General features: G+C 41.2%; 1 protein-coding gene across 1 annotated transcript in view; it reads right to left on the bottom strand.

Annotated features, from left to right (window-relative positions):
• snap91a (synaptosome associated protein 91a) overlaps positions 1-17418 on the bottom strand; it is a 63148-nt gene extending 45730 nt beyond the window's left edge. The window contains exon 1 of the mRNA XM_085422541.1: positions 16452-17418. Within this exon, the coding sequence (XP_085278667.1) occupies positions 16452-16581 (130 nt within the window). The 5' untranslated portion in view covers positions 16582-17418. The remainder of the gene's footprint in view (positions 1-16451) is intronic.
• Between the last annotated feature and the right edge of the window lie 475 nt (positions 17419-17893).

Genomic DNA, 17893 nt, shown 5'->3' with positions numbered 1-17893 from the left:
GATCTGCAGCAACTATGTCATGCTTTCAGGTTGTGGACCAAAATCTCAAAGGAATGTTTCCTGCACCTTGCTGAATGTTTGTCAGAAAGCCTTATGGCATTTTGGAAGACAGTACGAGGTCCAGCTTGATACTAGCATACTCATGGTGTTTGAGGGATTTCATTTTTTAAGGAATGTGCCACTGACAGGTTAGAAAGAAAAAATGGTAAGGCAAATGCCAACAACAACAAAAAACAATTTAGCGACATTAAATAGTTCCAAACTGTAGAGGTTTTTTGGTATAGACAAGAATCTTCTGGATTTAGACTTTGTCTTTGTTCATGGAGACTCTGGCTTTACTCAGCATCCTTGACATGATGTTTGGAGACATCGTGTAAGTCTGCTTTGAGCAAAAGTAAAATTTTCATTGACATTCCAGCGAGAACCACAAGCGGTGTAGACAAACGTATCTCTGCACCTTCTCTCGATAAAATTATTTATTTATGGACTGCTGTTAATTTTTCCTCATCCCATGAATAAATCAAAACCTGTATTCATCGGTATGAGTAGGTGGGAGAGAAAATGAATGAATAATGATGTAAAAATTGCGTTCAAGGGCGTTTTGTCTTTGACAGTCGTGTTACAAGTCCGCTGGCTTTTTTGCTTCCTCTGTCATGCTTTCATCATGCAGCAATGATGACTGCGCACGTCCTCTCAAATAGTAAGGCGGTGCACATGCCCACAGCACACGCACGAACACACAAACATGTAAAGTGTGTGAAGGATAATCCCTACAGGGCTGATGAGTCAGCAGCCTGCGTCATCCTACGCTTTTCATCTCTGTCTGTCAGTCTCTCTCTCTCTCTGTATTTCCTCCTGTGAGGGTCAGTGCTGCTGTAAGACAGTGATGCAAAATACAAAGCTACTACATCTACTATCTCCATAAAGATTTTGCTTAAATCTACCCTAATCAGCATGTCAGATTCTAGCTGCAGGTTGTGAACATTAAATAAAGAATCTGGTCAGATCTGCTTGTGTGAAACTGTGCAGGATAAAGTCGAAGGAAATATTTCAAAAAGGCATGAGAAGCGAATCCCAATCGTACTGCAGGATAGGAACGTGGGTAGAGTCTCAGTTCAGGTTAAGATTCTTAGCAGCAATTCAGCAGGAACTCCTGACTCATTGTCTCCCCTCCTCTTCCCTTTTAATTATTTATACGTGCGAGTATGAGTAGGAACGAGTGACACTGGGGACCCAGCGTAGCTGAGTGCTAGCACGCACAGATATAATCACCCTGACTAACAACTATTTGCATGTTTCGATCCACGTTCCGTGTACTGTGTGCAGAAATATGCAGCAGATGGAATCATAAATATTTTTATGGCATGGCTGCCTGTCTGCACCCTCTCTGCATGGGAAACACCAGCACAGTCCTAGCTTCTAGTCCAGATTCTGGTTCAAATCTTTTGTCATAGTTCACCTGTTGCAACAGTGAAATTTTACTTTTATGTGTAAAAATGAATTCCCAGGTTTGCTGTTAATTATTAGTAGTCAGGTCCACCAAATTCCAAAACTCTCCACATAATCCAGGTTATGTTAAAATCAGTTAGGCTCACGACTCCGTTGATTGAGCTCGGCAGCGTGCTATACACCACTGCATCCGACGCTTTCCATTGTGCTTGGTGATGTAAGGCTTGGATGCAGCTGCTCAGCCATGGAAAATCATTCCATGAAGTTTTCTATGTGCTGTTGTTGAGCTAATCTGAAGACCACATGAAGTTTAGAGGTCTGAAGCGATTGACTCTGGTGAAAGTTGGTGACCTTCAGCATCCATTGACCCTGGTCTGTGATTTCATGTGCCCTACAACTTCGTGGCTGAGCTACTGTCTCTCCTATTCCATTCCAGTTTGTTATAATACTACTAACAGCTGACTGTGAAATATTTAGTAGTGAGGCAATTTAACCACTGGACTTGTTGCACTATCACAGTGCAAATCCTATCACAATATTCACTGTGAGCTCCTGAGAGCGACCCATTCTTTTGAAAATGTTTGAGCAAGCAGTCTGCATGCCTAGGTGCTTGATATACACCTGTGGCCATGGAAGTGAAACACTTGAATTCAATGATTATGGTGGCCGAGTGAATACATTTGGCAATATAGTGTAGCAAACACACATATTTGTGTGGAGGATTCTCGTGTGATGGCCTGCAGTAGCATGGACACACTCAGGCACCTGAAATGCTTAAAGTACAGTTGGGAGGCTTCATTCTGTGGTATTTTGCGAATTACAACCCCAATTTTGGTTTTATTGATTGTTCCTGAAAAATAAATGTAAAACATCCATTATAGCTTAAAAACAGGAGGGTCAGTCTTGTACTGTGGCCACAGTATACCTTATCAGCATACAGCTTGTGTCCTTCATTTAAAGCCTAGGGAACAGTTTAGCCGTTACACAAGGTTATTTGTGACATGAAGATTATAATAGCCTCTACACTATTCCGCACATTTATTATTTTATTTTGTTCGCAAATGTGCATGCGCACACAAACACAGATTTTTCCTGCTCTATTTTACAACCACAGCACCTGAGCCGCCTTTGTGCAATGTACCGAACAAAGACGGGAGATGCATGATCATGTTGTTCCAAAACAGGAGGAGAGAAAACAAGAGATCCGCACCTGTTTGAATAAGAGGAGCTCATTCAAACAGGAGCTCTAAATGACGCGCGTATACATGCAGCAAAAATGATAGCAGACTTCTGTTGCAAAGGTGTTCCCTGAGCAGGTGGTGCTGCTGGATTATATTGACTGGGCTCGATCTTCTCACACTTGGAACTTAACATGTGCTCTGTTGACCTAAATGTTCAGATAACTGTCACAGATGTTCGCAGCATCTGCCACACCCAATAACTCTCAAGTGGCAGGACTCGGATTTCAACTAGCTCTTCCTTTAACGCATCAATAACTGTAAGCGATATCAAAACCACTGCATGTGAGTGCAACTGAAGGCACACCACCAAGCATGAGTGCACCACAAGAGGCACACATATATGTGCCATAGCGAGGCCTCCTGCACCAACAACACCCTCGACATTTTTCTGTTCTTTTTCATAGATTATTTTTTACCAATGTGTCGAGAGACACTTGGGACATGCCAAGGTGGTTTCCTAGGCAACAGGCTCTGGTGTTTGCAGTGACATCGAGGATGCGGTGAAATTTCTTTGAAATCATCTTCACAGTAGCAAAATGATAGGGGTTATCTAGCCAAAGCCAGATGCATGTGAGTCATACCAGCCTGAACATGGCTGAGAGCAGAAGCGGCTCTGAATCCACATAAATACTCAGCTTTACCCTTCATATAACCAGTGGTTATTTTATCTTGTCATATCCATATACAGTAGCTCCACATTTGAACAGATGATACATAAACATGAATATTGGTTTATTCAGTAAGCAGTGTGAGTGTGTGCATGTATGTGTGTGTGTACGCGTGTTTGAGTGTGCAGAGCGTGATACAAGCCATGCTGCATGAGTTTACACATGAATGGACCACGAGAGCGCAGTGGTTATTTATAGCTCCTTTCACCCTTCAGCAACATGTAAGGGGAGGGGGGGGGGGGTTGTACCCACAATGCACTGCGCTCCATAGTAGCATGGCACCAATGTGGTGTGGCAGCCAAACAAAGAGGAAGCCATTGGGATTCAGACGCTGTGGAGGCTGGAAATGACATCTGAGGAACAAGCAGGCATCCCATATAATGTTGCAGTTACTGCTGGTGGACACAGATAGCAGCGCCGTATGGACGCTTTGGCTTTTGGTGACACTTCACCCCGCTGCTGGTGGAGTTTGTAGATTTGTTTTTTCAGGATCCCACATTCATTTGTTTCTGTATATTAGTGTTTTTTAATAATTGGAAAAACTTATTTTGATCTGGCATTAATGTCCTGATCTTATCTGCTATATCCTGTATAGTGGCTTGTCGCACTTAGCTTGTGTAGAAATATCTACATTTGTGTTGACACTTACAAAAAAAAAAGGCAAAAAAGTCCTGCTATATTCTTATGTTATGATACGATTTGGAATAAAAGAGAAGAAGTTTAAGAAAATGTGATCAAGCACAGTTAGAGTGGGAGACAGGCACTTGGCTTGGTGGCGATTAGTAGGTATTAGCATGGTTAACTAACATGGTGTATTAGTTAGTGATATTACCTTTTTTAGTCTGACTGGCACTCATTAAAGGTGTGCGCTCAGTAAAGGTGGCGGATCAATTTAAATATCGATAGCATCCATACCAAGGATTTTTTTGGGGGGGGGTCACACCTATTATTTTGCCCCAGAAAAGCCGTACCAGATACATGTTTACACAGTACAATATAAATGTGCCCATAGACCTTGAACAGCCTGATTTACTGTGATGATAATATAGTTTGAAATGAACCTTCACTGTTCACTGGACTGGTTCATCGCTCATCATATGACTAATCTTTTCTGTCGGTGAACAGATCTGTTTTTGCCAGCTATATTTACTGATTAGTCTTCCTCTAATTACTCTAATTGTCTTTCCTCTTGCCCACATCCCCTGTATCTGAAAACTGCTGTTGCTATCTGAGATTTAAATTAAACAACAAAAGAAAAACTTACTTATATTAAATCAGTTCTGCCTTCTGTCTTGCTGTGGGCCTTTGCTACACTAGTCAGTGTATTAGCTGTTTATTTCCCCTAAGTATGAGGGTCTTCCCTGTGTAAACAGAAAATTGTCTAGCTTGTGGATTTCTCTTGGGTGCAGCAAGTTGTGCTCTGAGGAAGGTTCAGCAGACAAAGACAAACATCTGTGTGCTGAACCATGTGCTGCAGCCAAGACATTTTTTGTTGTTGACTTTTTTAGGGGGTTGTTGCACTTGTTTTTCTGACAAAGAAACATTTATCTGTGTGTTTGTTACAGAACGTGTGCCCAGAGGTGAGGAAGCACAGAAGAAACATGGTACACCACACATAAGTGTGCACATAGCACCTGGTGATGTTATTTACTCTCTGAGGTCTAATTCAACATAGATGGCACCCTTTAGCAGATCATTACATGAACTAGAGCAGGGCGATATGGCCAAAAATATTTATCACGATATATATTTGAAAATTTGCGATAACGATATAACCGACGATATAATTGATGCGAGACAAAATACAACTCCACAACATTACTAGCGCAAAAAGACAACCTTCCATTTATTTTCACTTAAACAAGAAGCTGGTTTTTATGTACATTAAAGCTTTATAAAAATGTAACAGTGCAAATGCAAATTCCTTGCTGAAAGTTTAACCAAAAGGCATTTCCAGTAGAAATGGGCTGACATATCCTGAGCATAACCATGTATAATATCCACTGATGTTAAAAAGAGGTGCTTTGCAACATTAAACTGCAGTGTGCAGTACGTATTTTTCAGACCACATAAGGTGCACGGGATTATAAGGCACATTAAGCGAAACAAAGCAGTCAGATAAATCAAACTTTATTAAACTCATTCTTCTTGCTTCCTCCACTTCTGTACCATTGATTCATTAATGCTGTATTCTATCACAGCTGCTCTATTCCCATGTTGTTGCAGTATATTAATGACTAACCTCGTATTATGGATGGATTATCTCAGTTGTTCTCCTGACTGAAGTTTGGTCCGTTTACAGCATCCTGCCATGCGATTGCATTTGTCTCTAACCATCAGGAACCTTCACGTTAACTTTTATAAGTGGAAAAGTGTTAGTGTTCGTCCCCCAGCTTCACTGTTTATGTTATGCTAACATAGCTGTGTCGCTAGCAATCACGTAGCACATAATTACATACCAGCTAGCCCAACTTCAGTAACCCTGCAAACGTCACTGCTGTTTAGTTTCCTGTCTTCATTGATGTTGGAAGTGATAGCAGAGCTGTAGGTTTGATTTTTTTCAGAAATCTCTCAGTCAGAACATGCTATAGCATGCTTAGGTAACTAGCGAAACTAGCGAGCTAACTTCCGCTAGCTTCCTGCTAACTTCTTAAATGTAATAACTTTTGTTTTCATGGATGCCTGGAAGTTAAACTTTATAGTTACACCTGGTAAAGCAGCAACGCTGATCGTTTTATTAAAGATGAAAGAATTTAGACAGTTTTTAACTCTCAGTGATGCTGCAGTGTTGTTTGACCTGAAGCATACGGAGTTTAGGACCCAGATTACTCCCAGATTTAAGAGCATCTTAGTCCGACAAATACGACAATAACAACGCCCACTTGCATGTTCTGCAAAGAAATGTGCTTTGTTGTGTATCTGACGGACAAACACCAAACCAGTTCCGCATCACTGAAGTTGCTCCATTTTTACAAACCAATTCTGGTTCATCTGTTTCACTCAACAATCGGCCATGTGCGCATGAAAACAAAGGCACTGCGCATGCGCGTTTTACTCCCATTCTATCGCGATATTTCATTTTCCTATCGTTGCTTAACATTATACCGGTATTACCGTGAACGGTATAATATGGCCCAGCCCTAACATGAACTACTACATACTTTTAAATACAAGCGCGTTCATGCTCACAGGTGTGCACACGGGTGCTCACACACACACAAACTACACCCTTTTTGGCTCCTACCTCAAAGCACACTGTGCGCTGTCGATCTTACGTGCTGCACAATAATGTTTAATATTTAGTATTTACTGTTATATTCCCATAGATCATCGTGATGTTGTTTATTCTATTGCTCTCGTTTTCTTCTGCTTGTTTTCCATTTTTTTTTCGTTCTCAACAGGTGATCCAGGTGATTGATACATGTATTTTTTGTCTGCTTATTTTGTTGGTTTTTGTTTTTTGCCCTCTTCTCCGCTGTTTTTCTTTCCCTCTTTCTTTCTCCCCAGTCAAGTCTGTCCCGTATTTAGCAAGTGAAAATAAAATAAAATAAACAATAAAAGGTGAATCAAATAGACCATTACGGCAAGGCTGGGATGGTCCATTTGGTAAAGTAAATCCGTTGGGCATCTTTCTTCGCCTACGCCTAAGTCTGTGGCGCTTCATTAAGGTATTAAGGCAGACATGTATGTTAACTAATCATGTTATTCTTTTTATCCTCATTATATCACTATATGTGTTTTTTCTTCTTTTTCTTTGCAAGCTAGATATTCCTTCTGCAGAACAAAGTAATCAGTTACTATTAGCATCACTGTCTGATAAACACTTATTTACAGACTTGCAAGGCAAAACATTTCAGTGACCTCAAACTGCATCTGTGCTACAATTTGTTTAGGAACATTTAGTTATAAACCACAATGTACACATAATATACATGTGATGTAACGTACACGTAAGGTGACAGGTTGTTAGCGGAGATCAGCTAGTAGTGCTTGTAGTATACAATATTTGTAAGGATTTGAATGTTAATAAAATAATTCCCAAAAGCTATATAGATACTGATACCCTAAGCAATTCATATATTAAGTTTAATCAAGATTCACTAACAAGGACTTAAGGAACGGACTACATACGTACATATGATAATTATAGTAAGATTATTATTATCATTATTATTATTATGCAACTTCATTGTCAAGATTTAGGAGAACAGTTTAATAATAACTAACATGATTACCAAAGGTTAGAGTTTTGGTCAGGGTTAGGGCCATTATCAATGATAACATTGAACTTAGTGGGTTCAACTAAACTCTTAAGAATCAACAGAAGCAGTAACAAACTACTGAAAACAATCTAGCCTTGAAGTAGTTTTGAAGTAGAGTCACATTTTCTTGTGACACTTTGCTTTTTATTGCAAATGTCAGATCCTGAAGCAGATAGAAGGAGCAGCCTAATAAAACAGCAGGAAACCCTAGCCTCCCTGCATTATTGATATGCAGCCCTGGGTACAGACATGCCCCTTTACTGTGGGAGATTCTGCTGTTGTTTACCTGCATACCAGAACAAAGGAGTGTACGCTTGCATCCAGTCCTGCCCATTTAAGCACAATAACCCCCTCTGCCCCAAAAGATTCATCTTCACTGTAATCGGCATGTTTTCATTCTCAGGCTAGCAAACTCAAGGGCACTGCGACCTCTAAAGAATATGAGTAATAGGCCTGAGAGGGAGGGTAAGAGGTGGGAGGAATTAAGAGAAAAGGAGCAAATACTTTCAATCTGGTGCTCACATTTAGAGTAGATGGTCAGATAACAGCGGCATGGGGGATCCATAACCCGGCTCATTAATCTGGACACACACTGTTGGTAGAAGAGTGCACCTCCCACACATTGCTTGACATTAGAAAGACTTTCGGAGGCTTTTGCAGAGCCCCGCTGTGCGATCAGCGCAGCAGTACATGGCCAGCCTTCTCAACAACCTCCTTTTACTCTTGCACTTGTTCTCTGAAGCTCATCATTAGGCAAACACTGCACTCGAACAGTATACAGAAGAGAAGAAGAACGAGTGGGAGTAGAGATGATGCAGGAGAGTCTGAATAAATAAAATGAATATCACAGTCCATAACTATATGGACATTGCGTCAGTATAAGAAAAGGAAGAATTCTTCCCCAGCTGCACCATTTTAAGCAAAAATCTTTAAGAGTTATAAAGGGAACTGGTCCATCACAATTTCCAAGCACAAGAATACAGAATGGCAAGCTTGCAGGTAGAAATCAGAAAGCTTTTGTTGTTTTTTAGCTTTGAAATACAGTGAAATTAGGAGTGAAGTTGATAATGAAACCATGGAGAATGAGTATTGCTGAGTAAAAAAGCAAAAACGAAGCAGGTAAACAAAATGTAAACACTGTTAAACTTGATAGAAAGAAGAAAGTGTGGTTAAAAAGAAGGAACAATTCTTGAGATGAAGCAGGCTCAAGGCTTGGGTACGTCTGGCTGCCAATGGAACTGCCAGCATGTTGGCACTTTTGGGTGATTGCACTGCGGACGAAAGCCACGGGACGGATGTAGAGGTATACGGGAACATGCTGACATGCTGTGTTCAGCCAAATGTGGCAAATGCTTTGGACAAAATTTCATAATTAAAAAATTCTAAATTGCTAAACAGGCAACTTTTAGCCCTTTTACATTAGTTTGTACTCCGGTTGGTTCTGCACAGCTTGAAACGTATTTGGGGTTTTCCATTAGGCAGTAATACCTGGTAATAACCAGAACCCTAAAACCACATTTTGAGTCTCAAAAATGCCTTCAAATTTTTCAGGACCGGCATTTTGTCCCCAAATTGGTGACGGTTCGTCCCAACAGGTATAGTGGCATGCCAATTTTTGGTCACCACAAAGTTTTTTCAACAAACGTGCACACACACACTCACACACTGTGACAACAGCAAGCTGTCGCAGGTGTCAAAAACAGTAAGATTACAGCACTAGATTGTACTCGTAGCTCACAGGATCTAACCGAAGCAGCATGAAAATGTACACTGCAGAAGCAGCCAGCACTTTCTGTGACGATATCCACACTGACAGCACAGGGTCAACAAGTGGAGGTGCTTAAAAAGATGTCACTTTGTGTCAACTTTACTGACATATTTCAGGCATGCCAAGCCTCTGCTGTTACAGAGAAAACTGGGCATGTCTTCAGCATTTCCACCATGCTTGGAATGAAGGCCAAGTCTCTGAATCCCACTGAAGATAAGCTAAGCCATGCTAACCTGCCTGTGGCTTCATATTTGCTACAGATACAGAAGTAATATCACTCTTTGCATCTAATGCTATGCGGGAAAGTGTGCTTCCCAGAATGCTCACTCTGGATTAATCCCTCAGTGCAGAGACATGAATCTAAATTGTAGGTGTGAAGGATCGCCTGTCTCTCCATGTTTGCCCTGTGAAAGGCTAGTGACTTGTTCAGGGTTGCCATTCTATCACATTTGCACATGGAAAATCATAAAAACAAATATCCATAAGATGGATATTTTACAGAGATATTGTCTGCACTAGACCGCCTTTATTTAGGGCAAATAAAGTTGAACATTGACCATGTAAACGAATACAGACACGCTTCAAGCCCCTTCCCCCATCCTCCATCCTATGAGGAGGCAGGAGGCCTCTCAAACATGGTAACACATTGATGGTGACTCATGTTGTGGTAACAGCACCATAGCAGCCAAAGGGGACTCAGCACGCTGTTTACGTTTCTCCCCGCCTCCAACACACACACACAGAAGGTATTGTATCCTGTGTTTGCTCTAAGCAGAGTATAATCGTGTCTCTGGGTAAAAAAATGAAAAACCCCCTGTTCATCAGAGTGACTGGATTTAGAGCGGTGGGAGAGCTGGTGATAATGATTGCAGAAAAAAATGGACAGAATGTCAGCTGTGACGCTTAATCAGGTCATTATAATCAACATTGCAAAGGTTTAAATATTGTGTAGATATAGAGAAGCAAAGAGAAGAGCAGGTGGAACATGATGCCATACATTTCTGAAAATATAACCTTCAAACTGTAAACCTGTTATAGCTCCCTAAACAGCATGAGGATTAAGAGGTGAGGGGCAACATAAGCAGTGGCAGCTAGAGATGGAGGCTATTAGGAACAGCAGCAGGAGTTGTGGTGCCCGTCCCTGAAAACAAAGAAATCTTCATTTAGCAGATGTTAAAATCCTGTTACACTAGTTATCTAGTTGCTTCCCTTCAGGCTGCAGAAACCCTGTGTGTCCTCTGATCCACACGCTAGGCCTGTATCTAGTTGAAATTGTTGACCAACTGCGCAAAGAGATGCATTGAAGCACTGCTCATAAACTCCTAATTTCTAAGGCAGTGAAAAAGAAAACTGTCTTTGCAGGTAATAACAAAACGGACCTGATGGTTGAAGTAGTTTTGTCGCAGTTGCTGTTTCAATGTGCTACGGTGGCAGATGTTGAGTAATCCACCGACTCCAATCAATCTAGGCAGAAAGAACCAAAGCGGCATCTCGAACACGCCCACAATGGAGGAGCAGCATCAGATGCGGTGGCATTTCTCTACTCAGCCGCCGCCTCTTTAAAATTCTAATATTTCAAAACAGCAGCATCTCACCGTCATCCCACACATCTCTGTTTCATACATTGATAAGTGTGGTGAACATGGCTTGCTTGTGTCATTTCTCACTCCACTGTGAACCTCTGAGCGTACGTGCGTGCCAGCATGGCAGATGGCCACACTAATAACATTTCTACTGATTCATTTAAACTTAAAGTTAGCCTATGTAATTTACTGAAACATTAACACATTTGTAAAAAAAAATACATTTAACCCCTAATTGTGCACATATAGTTCAGGAATTGTGCTTTCACACAGATGTCCTCATCTTCACACCAAAACAATGAGAACACCTGATATTAATTCATTTTTATTAAGTTTATTTATATAGCACCGAATCACAACAACCGTCGTCTCAAGGTGCTTTATACTGTAAGGAACAGACTCTACGATAATACAGAGAAAACCCCAACAGTCAGACAACCCCCTATGAGCAAGCACATGTCGATGGTGGGAAGGAAAAACTCCCACTTAACAGGAAGAAACTTCCAAGAGAACCAAGCTCAGGGAGGGGCAGCCATCTGCCATGACTGGTTGGGGGTGAGGGGAACATTAAATGTGCCTGCTTGACTTTTCTGCTGTTTATAAAAAAATGCCAGAAATTCTGGTGAGCATATTTCCTTCCTCATAAAAGCTGGATTTTAAATTAGCTTGAAATCTCTTAAGTGACTCTTTGTTTATGGCACACGTTCAGTGCATATTTAAGATTTTGTGCGACTGACACAAACTACCAGACTTTTTAGAAGTGATCTTTGTACACTGCTATAATCCTCATCCCCTTTAAAACTTTGGCCCATTAAAGCACTTGACTCCCAGCTGCACCTCCTCACTTGGATCCACATGCAAGTCTATTCATGCTGGGATGCTGCCAAAGGTTTGTGAATGCACACATGCAGACACGTGCTTGTGTGTTTGTGTGGAGGATATCAAGATCCATCTGTAAGACACACTCATAGCATGTGGGGTGTCGGGCAATCTGTGCTGCTGCCTGAGCACTAATCTTTTAAGAGTTTAAAAGACTTCCGATCTGCATCTCAGTCATCTGTCAGGCTCTTAAAAAAATTTTTTTTTTTTAAAGTGATATCAAATAGTTGCTAAGCCTCCACAGACACACTTTACTGAACTATTCATCATTGTGTTTTGTTTTCTCCAGCCTTTTAAAAACCCAAGGTAAAGAGGCATGAACCTGGAGACATGTCTGCTTATATTCTCATCCCACTCTTTTCTAATACCATCTATTTATTGTGCTTTTCATCCTCAGAAACACTACAGCACCTGATTCAGTCTGAATACAGTAACTTCTAATTTTCTCCTGTCTCTCTATCTCACTGCACGGTTTGGGGATCACAGCTTGTGGAGCTTACTCCCCTGGATGTCACTTGAACCAAACGAACACACATTTGGCTGTCAGTGGAACAATCCATGAGAGATATTTTTAGACCTTGAGCACACAGCTCCTAACACAAAGTGCCCTTTTACAATTCAGCATGTTTTCTCCCCTCCCTTTTTAAATGACTTGCAGAGTGAAGTTAGTACATGTTTAGTGTATCATTTTGCACTGACAACAGACTGACCAACTACAAACATTATCCATTCACTTGGAGAGGGACAAAAAATGTGCTGCTGTCAGGTTTCAGGCAGAGTGAGAAGCAGCGCGTCACATTACAAGCCAAAAAGCTCCCAAAATGAAATACAACAAGGATTTGATATGCAAGAAGGCAATCAGTTATATCATTGCAGCATCTTTATGTTATTAAAATATGTAAATTGCTTCAGTAATAGAGTATCCTAGAGCCAAATACACATACATAAATCCATGTGATTGTGTGGATGACAGAGTGTATTTCCAGGGGTATTAATGGATGCCAAGCATGTCGATATAAAACAGGACTACAGCGGTGTTGGAGGATCTTGGCAACAAGTTTCACTGATGATTATGATGCATCTTTCTGCTAGCGGTAAAAGTAGACATTTTTTCTCCAAGCAGCACACTGGGTAAATGTCAGCTATGGGTAAAACAGGATGTAATGTCAAACAATTTAACCTAAGGCTGCTTCTCCTGCAGAACAAATTACCTTTGTCACATACAATGAAGCAGTTTGATTGAAAAAAAACAGTATGAACTCAAGAGCTCCATGAATTTAAAATGTTAAATTAAAATAAGTTCAGCTAAAAGATTTTCAGGTCTTCTTTTTTTTTTTTTTTCTTTAGCATGTTGGCACTTGTAGCAGAGATTTTAAAAGCTAAATGGTACTAGCTTAAAGTTACAGTAAGCTATGCTAATGCAACTTATTTGTAAGAGTTGAAACAAGGAGTTTTACCTCCATGCATGTTCTGCCTGTCACTGCCAAATTCCTTTTAATATATAGTTTTTATTTATTTTTAATATCGTGGGGGAAGCATGTTTAAAATGAAATGTTTAACTTTAACATAAGATAAAATAACCTAACAAGGCTGTTAGCTTAGTGTAGGAGCAAGCTAGGTGTTTTACTTCTGTGAATGGCTACAGACAGGTTTTTATGTGTGCAGTTAGGTCCACAAGCTGTTGGAAAAAGACACATTTTTGTATTTTTTTTGCCTATACACCAACATGGTAGATTCAAACAATCAATATGTGACTGAAGTGTAGGCTTTGCAGACTTTTAATAAAGACTGAAAATTAATTGGACAATTGAGTGACGATTAGTTGAGGTGAGGCCTGTTCCCAGTGAAGCAGACGTCTGAAGTTGGTTTAAAGTGTTGAATTTGTATTTGATAGCTTATCACTGTATTTCAATATGATGCCAAAAGCACAAGACATAATAAGGCTGAAAAATCAAAATAAACCTATTAGAAAGAGAAACTAGGAAAAACTTTATGGACGCAGCCAAATCAACAATCTGAATTATTCTTAAAAACAAGGACCTGGCAGCTCAGCAACACCAAAAGACCTGAAAGACCACAGAAGACAACTGAAGTGGCAAATTATTTCCATTATTAAAAAAAAAAACATTTTCACAACATCTAACCCAGTCAAGAACATCCTCACACAGGAAGAGGTATCACTGTCACATAGTCTATAATAAAGAGACACCTTCATAAACAGATATATGCAGAGATTACAACAAGGTGCAAACCTCTGGTTACACTCAAGAACAGGAAGAGCAGATTAGACTTTGCCAGAAAACATCTAAAGGAAAATCTGCAACAAAAAAAAATGAAGAAGAAGAAGAAGACAAAAAAAGTGGATGGTGAAACCAAGATGAACTTGCAGCTGAATGATGGGAGAAGTATTGCGAAAGAGAGAAACACCTCATGATCCAAAGCAACACTATCTGTCAAACACGGCGGAGGAAGCATCATGGCATGGGCATGTATGCCTGGACACTGATAGACAATGATTTCACCGTTATATTTCCAACCCCGGTGATTCTGCCTGTTTAAAATTACACAAACAATAATTTCCCTGTCAGGGGGCGGGGTCTGTGACAGAGTATTTTGGGTTATTTTGTATTAGTTCATCGTAGTTGAAGTTTAGTGTAGTTTATGTTATCGTCCATGTCTCCTTATTTATGAGTCTTTTTCTGTTTGTCGTATGTTATCTCCTTGTCTAGGTAGGTTCCCCTTGCGTCTCTCTCCTCTTTGTCCCTCTCTCACTCCGACTCTCTGTCTCTTGTATCAGTGTGTCCCAGTTCACATCTCTCCATGTTTCCTGTTTTACTTTGAAAGTCTGTGTTTCCATGTTCAGTGTGTTTAGTTTTGCTTCCCCTGTGGCGTCAGGTTCATTGTGTCAGCTGTGTTTCCCCAGGTGTTTCCACTTCCCTCATTACCCTTCTGTGTCCTCTATCTCCCTCTGTTCCCCCTCTGTTGGGTCGTCTCTTTGTCTCGCGTCATGTACTTCCGGTCTCAGGATTATTTTCATGCTTCGGTTCAGGTTCATGTTTCTTGTCACAGTTTTCAGATGTACCTGTTCTGATTCATGTTCAGGTACCATGGCATAGTTTTCATGTTAGTTTTAGTTCATCCCAGTTTAGGTTTTAGTTTAGTTTTTCCCCAGCTCACCTTGCCTTGTTTTCTGTTTGATATCACCCTTAATAAACGGCTTGCTTTTTGTTATACTTCGTTTTTCTCTCACATGTCTGTTTTTGGGTCCACACCTCAAACACATCGGCCATCCCGGCCGTAACTCTTCCTCCATTAGTTTCTGTCTATATAGATGCCTATAACCTCAACAATTCAGTGACTTGCACTCACTGACCTCTCACCAGCTTGTTTCAATAACTTCCTAATGTTTCCAATTATTCCAAAACCAAATAAATGCACTAAATCGTTCATTTTGGGGGCAAAAGGTTCCTTGGATAAAAATCCAGTCAGGGATCACGGATTTCATTGGTGTAGGAAGAGGACTGAGGACATTCCATGTATTTCTATTTATGCCAAGTCTTTATGTTTCCCAGATGTGATGCATGGATGGTGTTTATATTATAGACAAATTGATTTTGTGTGTTGAATATCTTAATACAAGCTGTATTATATCATTGTGCAGAAAAAGCAAAAGGCTGTGTTATTCACATGTATGTGTTCAGATCAAATGCACAAGCTTGGTCTGTTTTTTGCATATTTATTGGCAAAAATACTTAAAGGCCTTGTGTCATTCATTTGCATCCTGAAAAAAACCCACTCTAACTGAAACCTCCACCTTTGCTGTGTTCACTATTATCTATTCTGCACATGAGTCATTGGAGAGTTCAATCTACTTTATGTATGGATGACCACTGGGGATATTGACTGTCCCTGAAATTGTGTGTTATCAGTAAATACAGCCCCATTCCATCCTTTCCAAAAAGCTAATAGCCTTTTTTTTTTTTATTGAATTGGCACCGCCTGCTCCTTCATTTGACAACCCTGTTCGTGCAATGAAAGACATCTAGAAACTGCACCAAGAAACGAAAAAAGAAATCTGTGATAAATATGTTGGCAGTTTTTTCAGTGCTACCATAGAGGACAAGGTCTCAGGCAACAACCCCACCTGTGTGCTTAGTAGTACTGAAACTACTTTTAGCCTTTTAATTATGCAGTAACTAGCATAAGAGCAGCATTGGAGGGAGAGATAGCATGCAATCAGAGGGACTTTTATCTGTAAGTATCTGGTTGGAGACTTTGTGGTTTCCCTATTCTGGCTCTACACTAATGCACAGTCAGCGGGTGAGAGGCCATGTAATTATATATTAACTTTGGCTTGGTCAGTTAAGACTGAAAGCAGTTCCTGTTGGTGGTCTTTCGGTAGTACGTGTGTGTATGTGTGTGTGTGTGTGTGTGTTCATACACGTGAGTATATACTATGACTTGAAACCCATCCAAGCATATTAAGACACGCTGGAGTAACGGATGTGGGGGTGGGGGGCAACCATCATGTATTTGGTGCAAGGCCTAGTTGTGCATGACAAGGATAGATGGAGGGGTTACTTAGACGTAGATGTACTCACACTCCAAGTGTTTCTTCTTCGGGGCTGTCTGTTCGTGCGTGGTGGCTTTGCACACCGCTCGGCACACCTCGGATCCCGTCAGGCTGTACTGAGCCGCGGCGATGCGGTCCGTCAGCGTCTGCCCCGACATCTTCTCTCCGCGGAGTACAACCAGCAAGCCTCCAATATGGTCCTACCCCCCCCTACTCACACACACACACACACGCACGCCGGAATGAGCGAGCAGCCTCAGTAATCCCAGCCGCCCTCGAGAACACCACACAGACACAGGCTCCAGGAAAAGAAATATTAGGGCACTTTCTAAAGAACCGCAATTGATTTGAGTTGCATAACAAGCGGAGAGCTGGTATTCCCACTCAGATCTGCTGGATCTGCATGCGTTTCTGGAACAATCATGAACTGACTTTCTTCCCTGAATTCCAGTATCCGGTGATAACTACAGTCTATATGCAAAAAAAGGGGGGAAGGGGAAAAAAGGAGAGGGCAAAAAAGTAAAACGCTAATCCAGGTTTTAATTCAGTGTTTTCCCCTCCGTTTTTTAATGAATTTCTTACTGTTCCGCGTTATGGTCGGACAGCCTCCCTCACAATGCCGTCCTCCCTGGATGATGCTTCTCTCTTGCCTCCCCTCCTCCCTGTCTTCCTTCCGCTTGTCTCCTGGATAATCCTTACCACCACCACCAGTCTGACAGTCCCTGAGTATCAGCGGGGCGTGCAGGGGAACATCATCATCTTCATCCCACACCATCCAGTGCAGCGTTTTTTTTCTCTGTTTGTTTGTTTTTCTCACTCTCTCCTTCTCCTTCTGCAGCCCTACGCTTCCTCTGCGCCTTCCTCACCGTCAGCTCCGGGGATGCGCGCTTCAAACCGGGTCGTTGGATGGCGGTGCTTTCGGTGGACTTACATCCTTCCGTTTATTTAATTATTATTTTATTTATATTTCTCAACACGCCCTGCCCCCTCCTTTGAGTCAGGTGACGCAGTGTTACCAACCCCACTGCAGCCTCTTTTATCGCGAGAGCTCAAGGGAGAAGCGAGCGAGGTGGGGAGGTGGGCGAATGGGGTTGCTGCGTGAGGATGTGAAGGGTTAATACAGCTACTCTACAGGGTTTTGGTGCCTGTCATGCTGCTTCCGTACTACGAAGGTCATAAGAAGCGTGCAGCTTCAGGGAGCACGATTTTATATAACCACGCGCAGCCAATCAGCGGATTCGGCCCTGTCCGTGGTGCTGAAGTCTTCTGGCGTCGTGCTCTCAATCACATTTTCTGATCAGCATTATGCAGTTCTATCAGTCGTTTTTCATAAAAATGTACATTAAAATGTGTTAATGTACATTGGAAAGACCTACATATAAAATACAATACTTGTTCATGGCACTTAGAAATGTATTTTAAATATATTTATTTTTAATAGGGTATAATAACAGCTGTGACCTCTCTCCC

Source organism: Rhamphochromis longiceps, linkage group LG11 (genome assembly GCF_057381845.1).
Source record: "Rhamphochromis longiceps isolate RC_006_pf linkage group LG11, R_longiceps_female_GT1.1, whole genome shotgun sequence".
Classification (NCBI taxonomy): Eukaryota; Metazoa; Chordata; class Actinopteri; order Cichliformes; family Cichlidae; genus Rhamphochromis; species Rhamphochromis longiceps.
The sequence above is the reverse complement of the archived record's forward strand: the minus strand, read 5'-3'. Positions and strand labels throughout refer to the sequence as shown.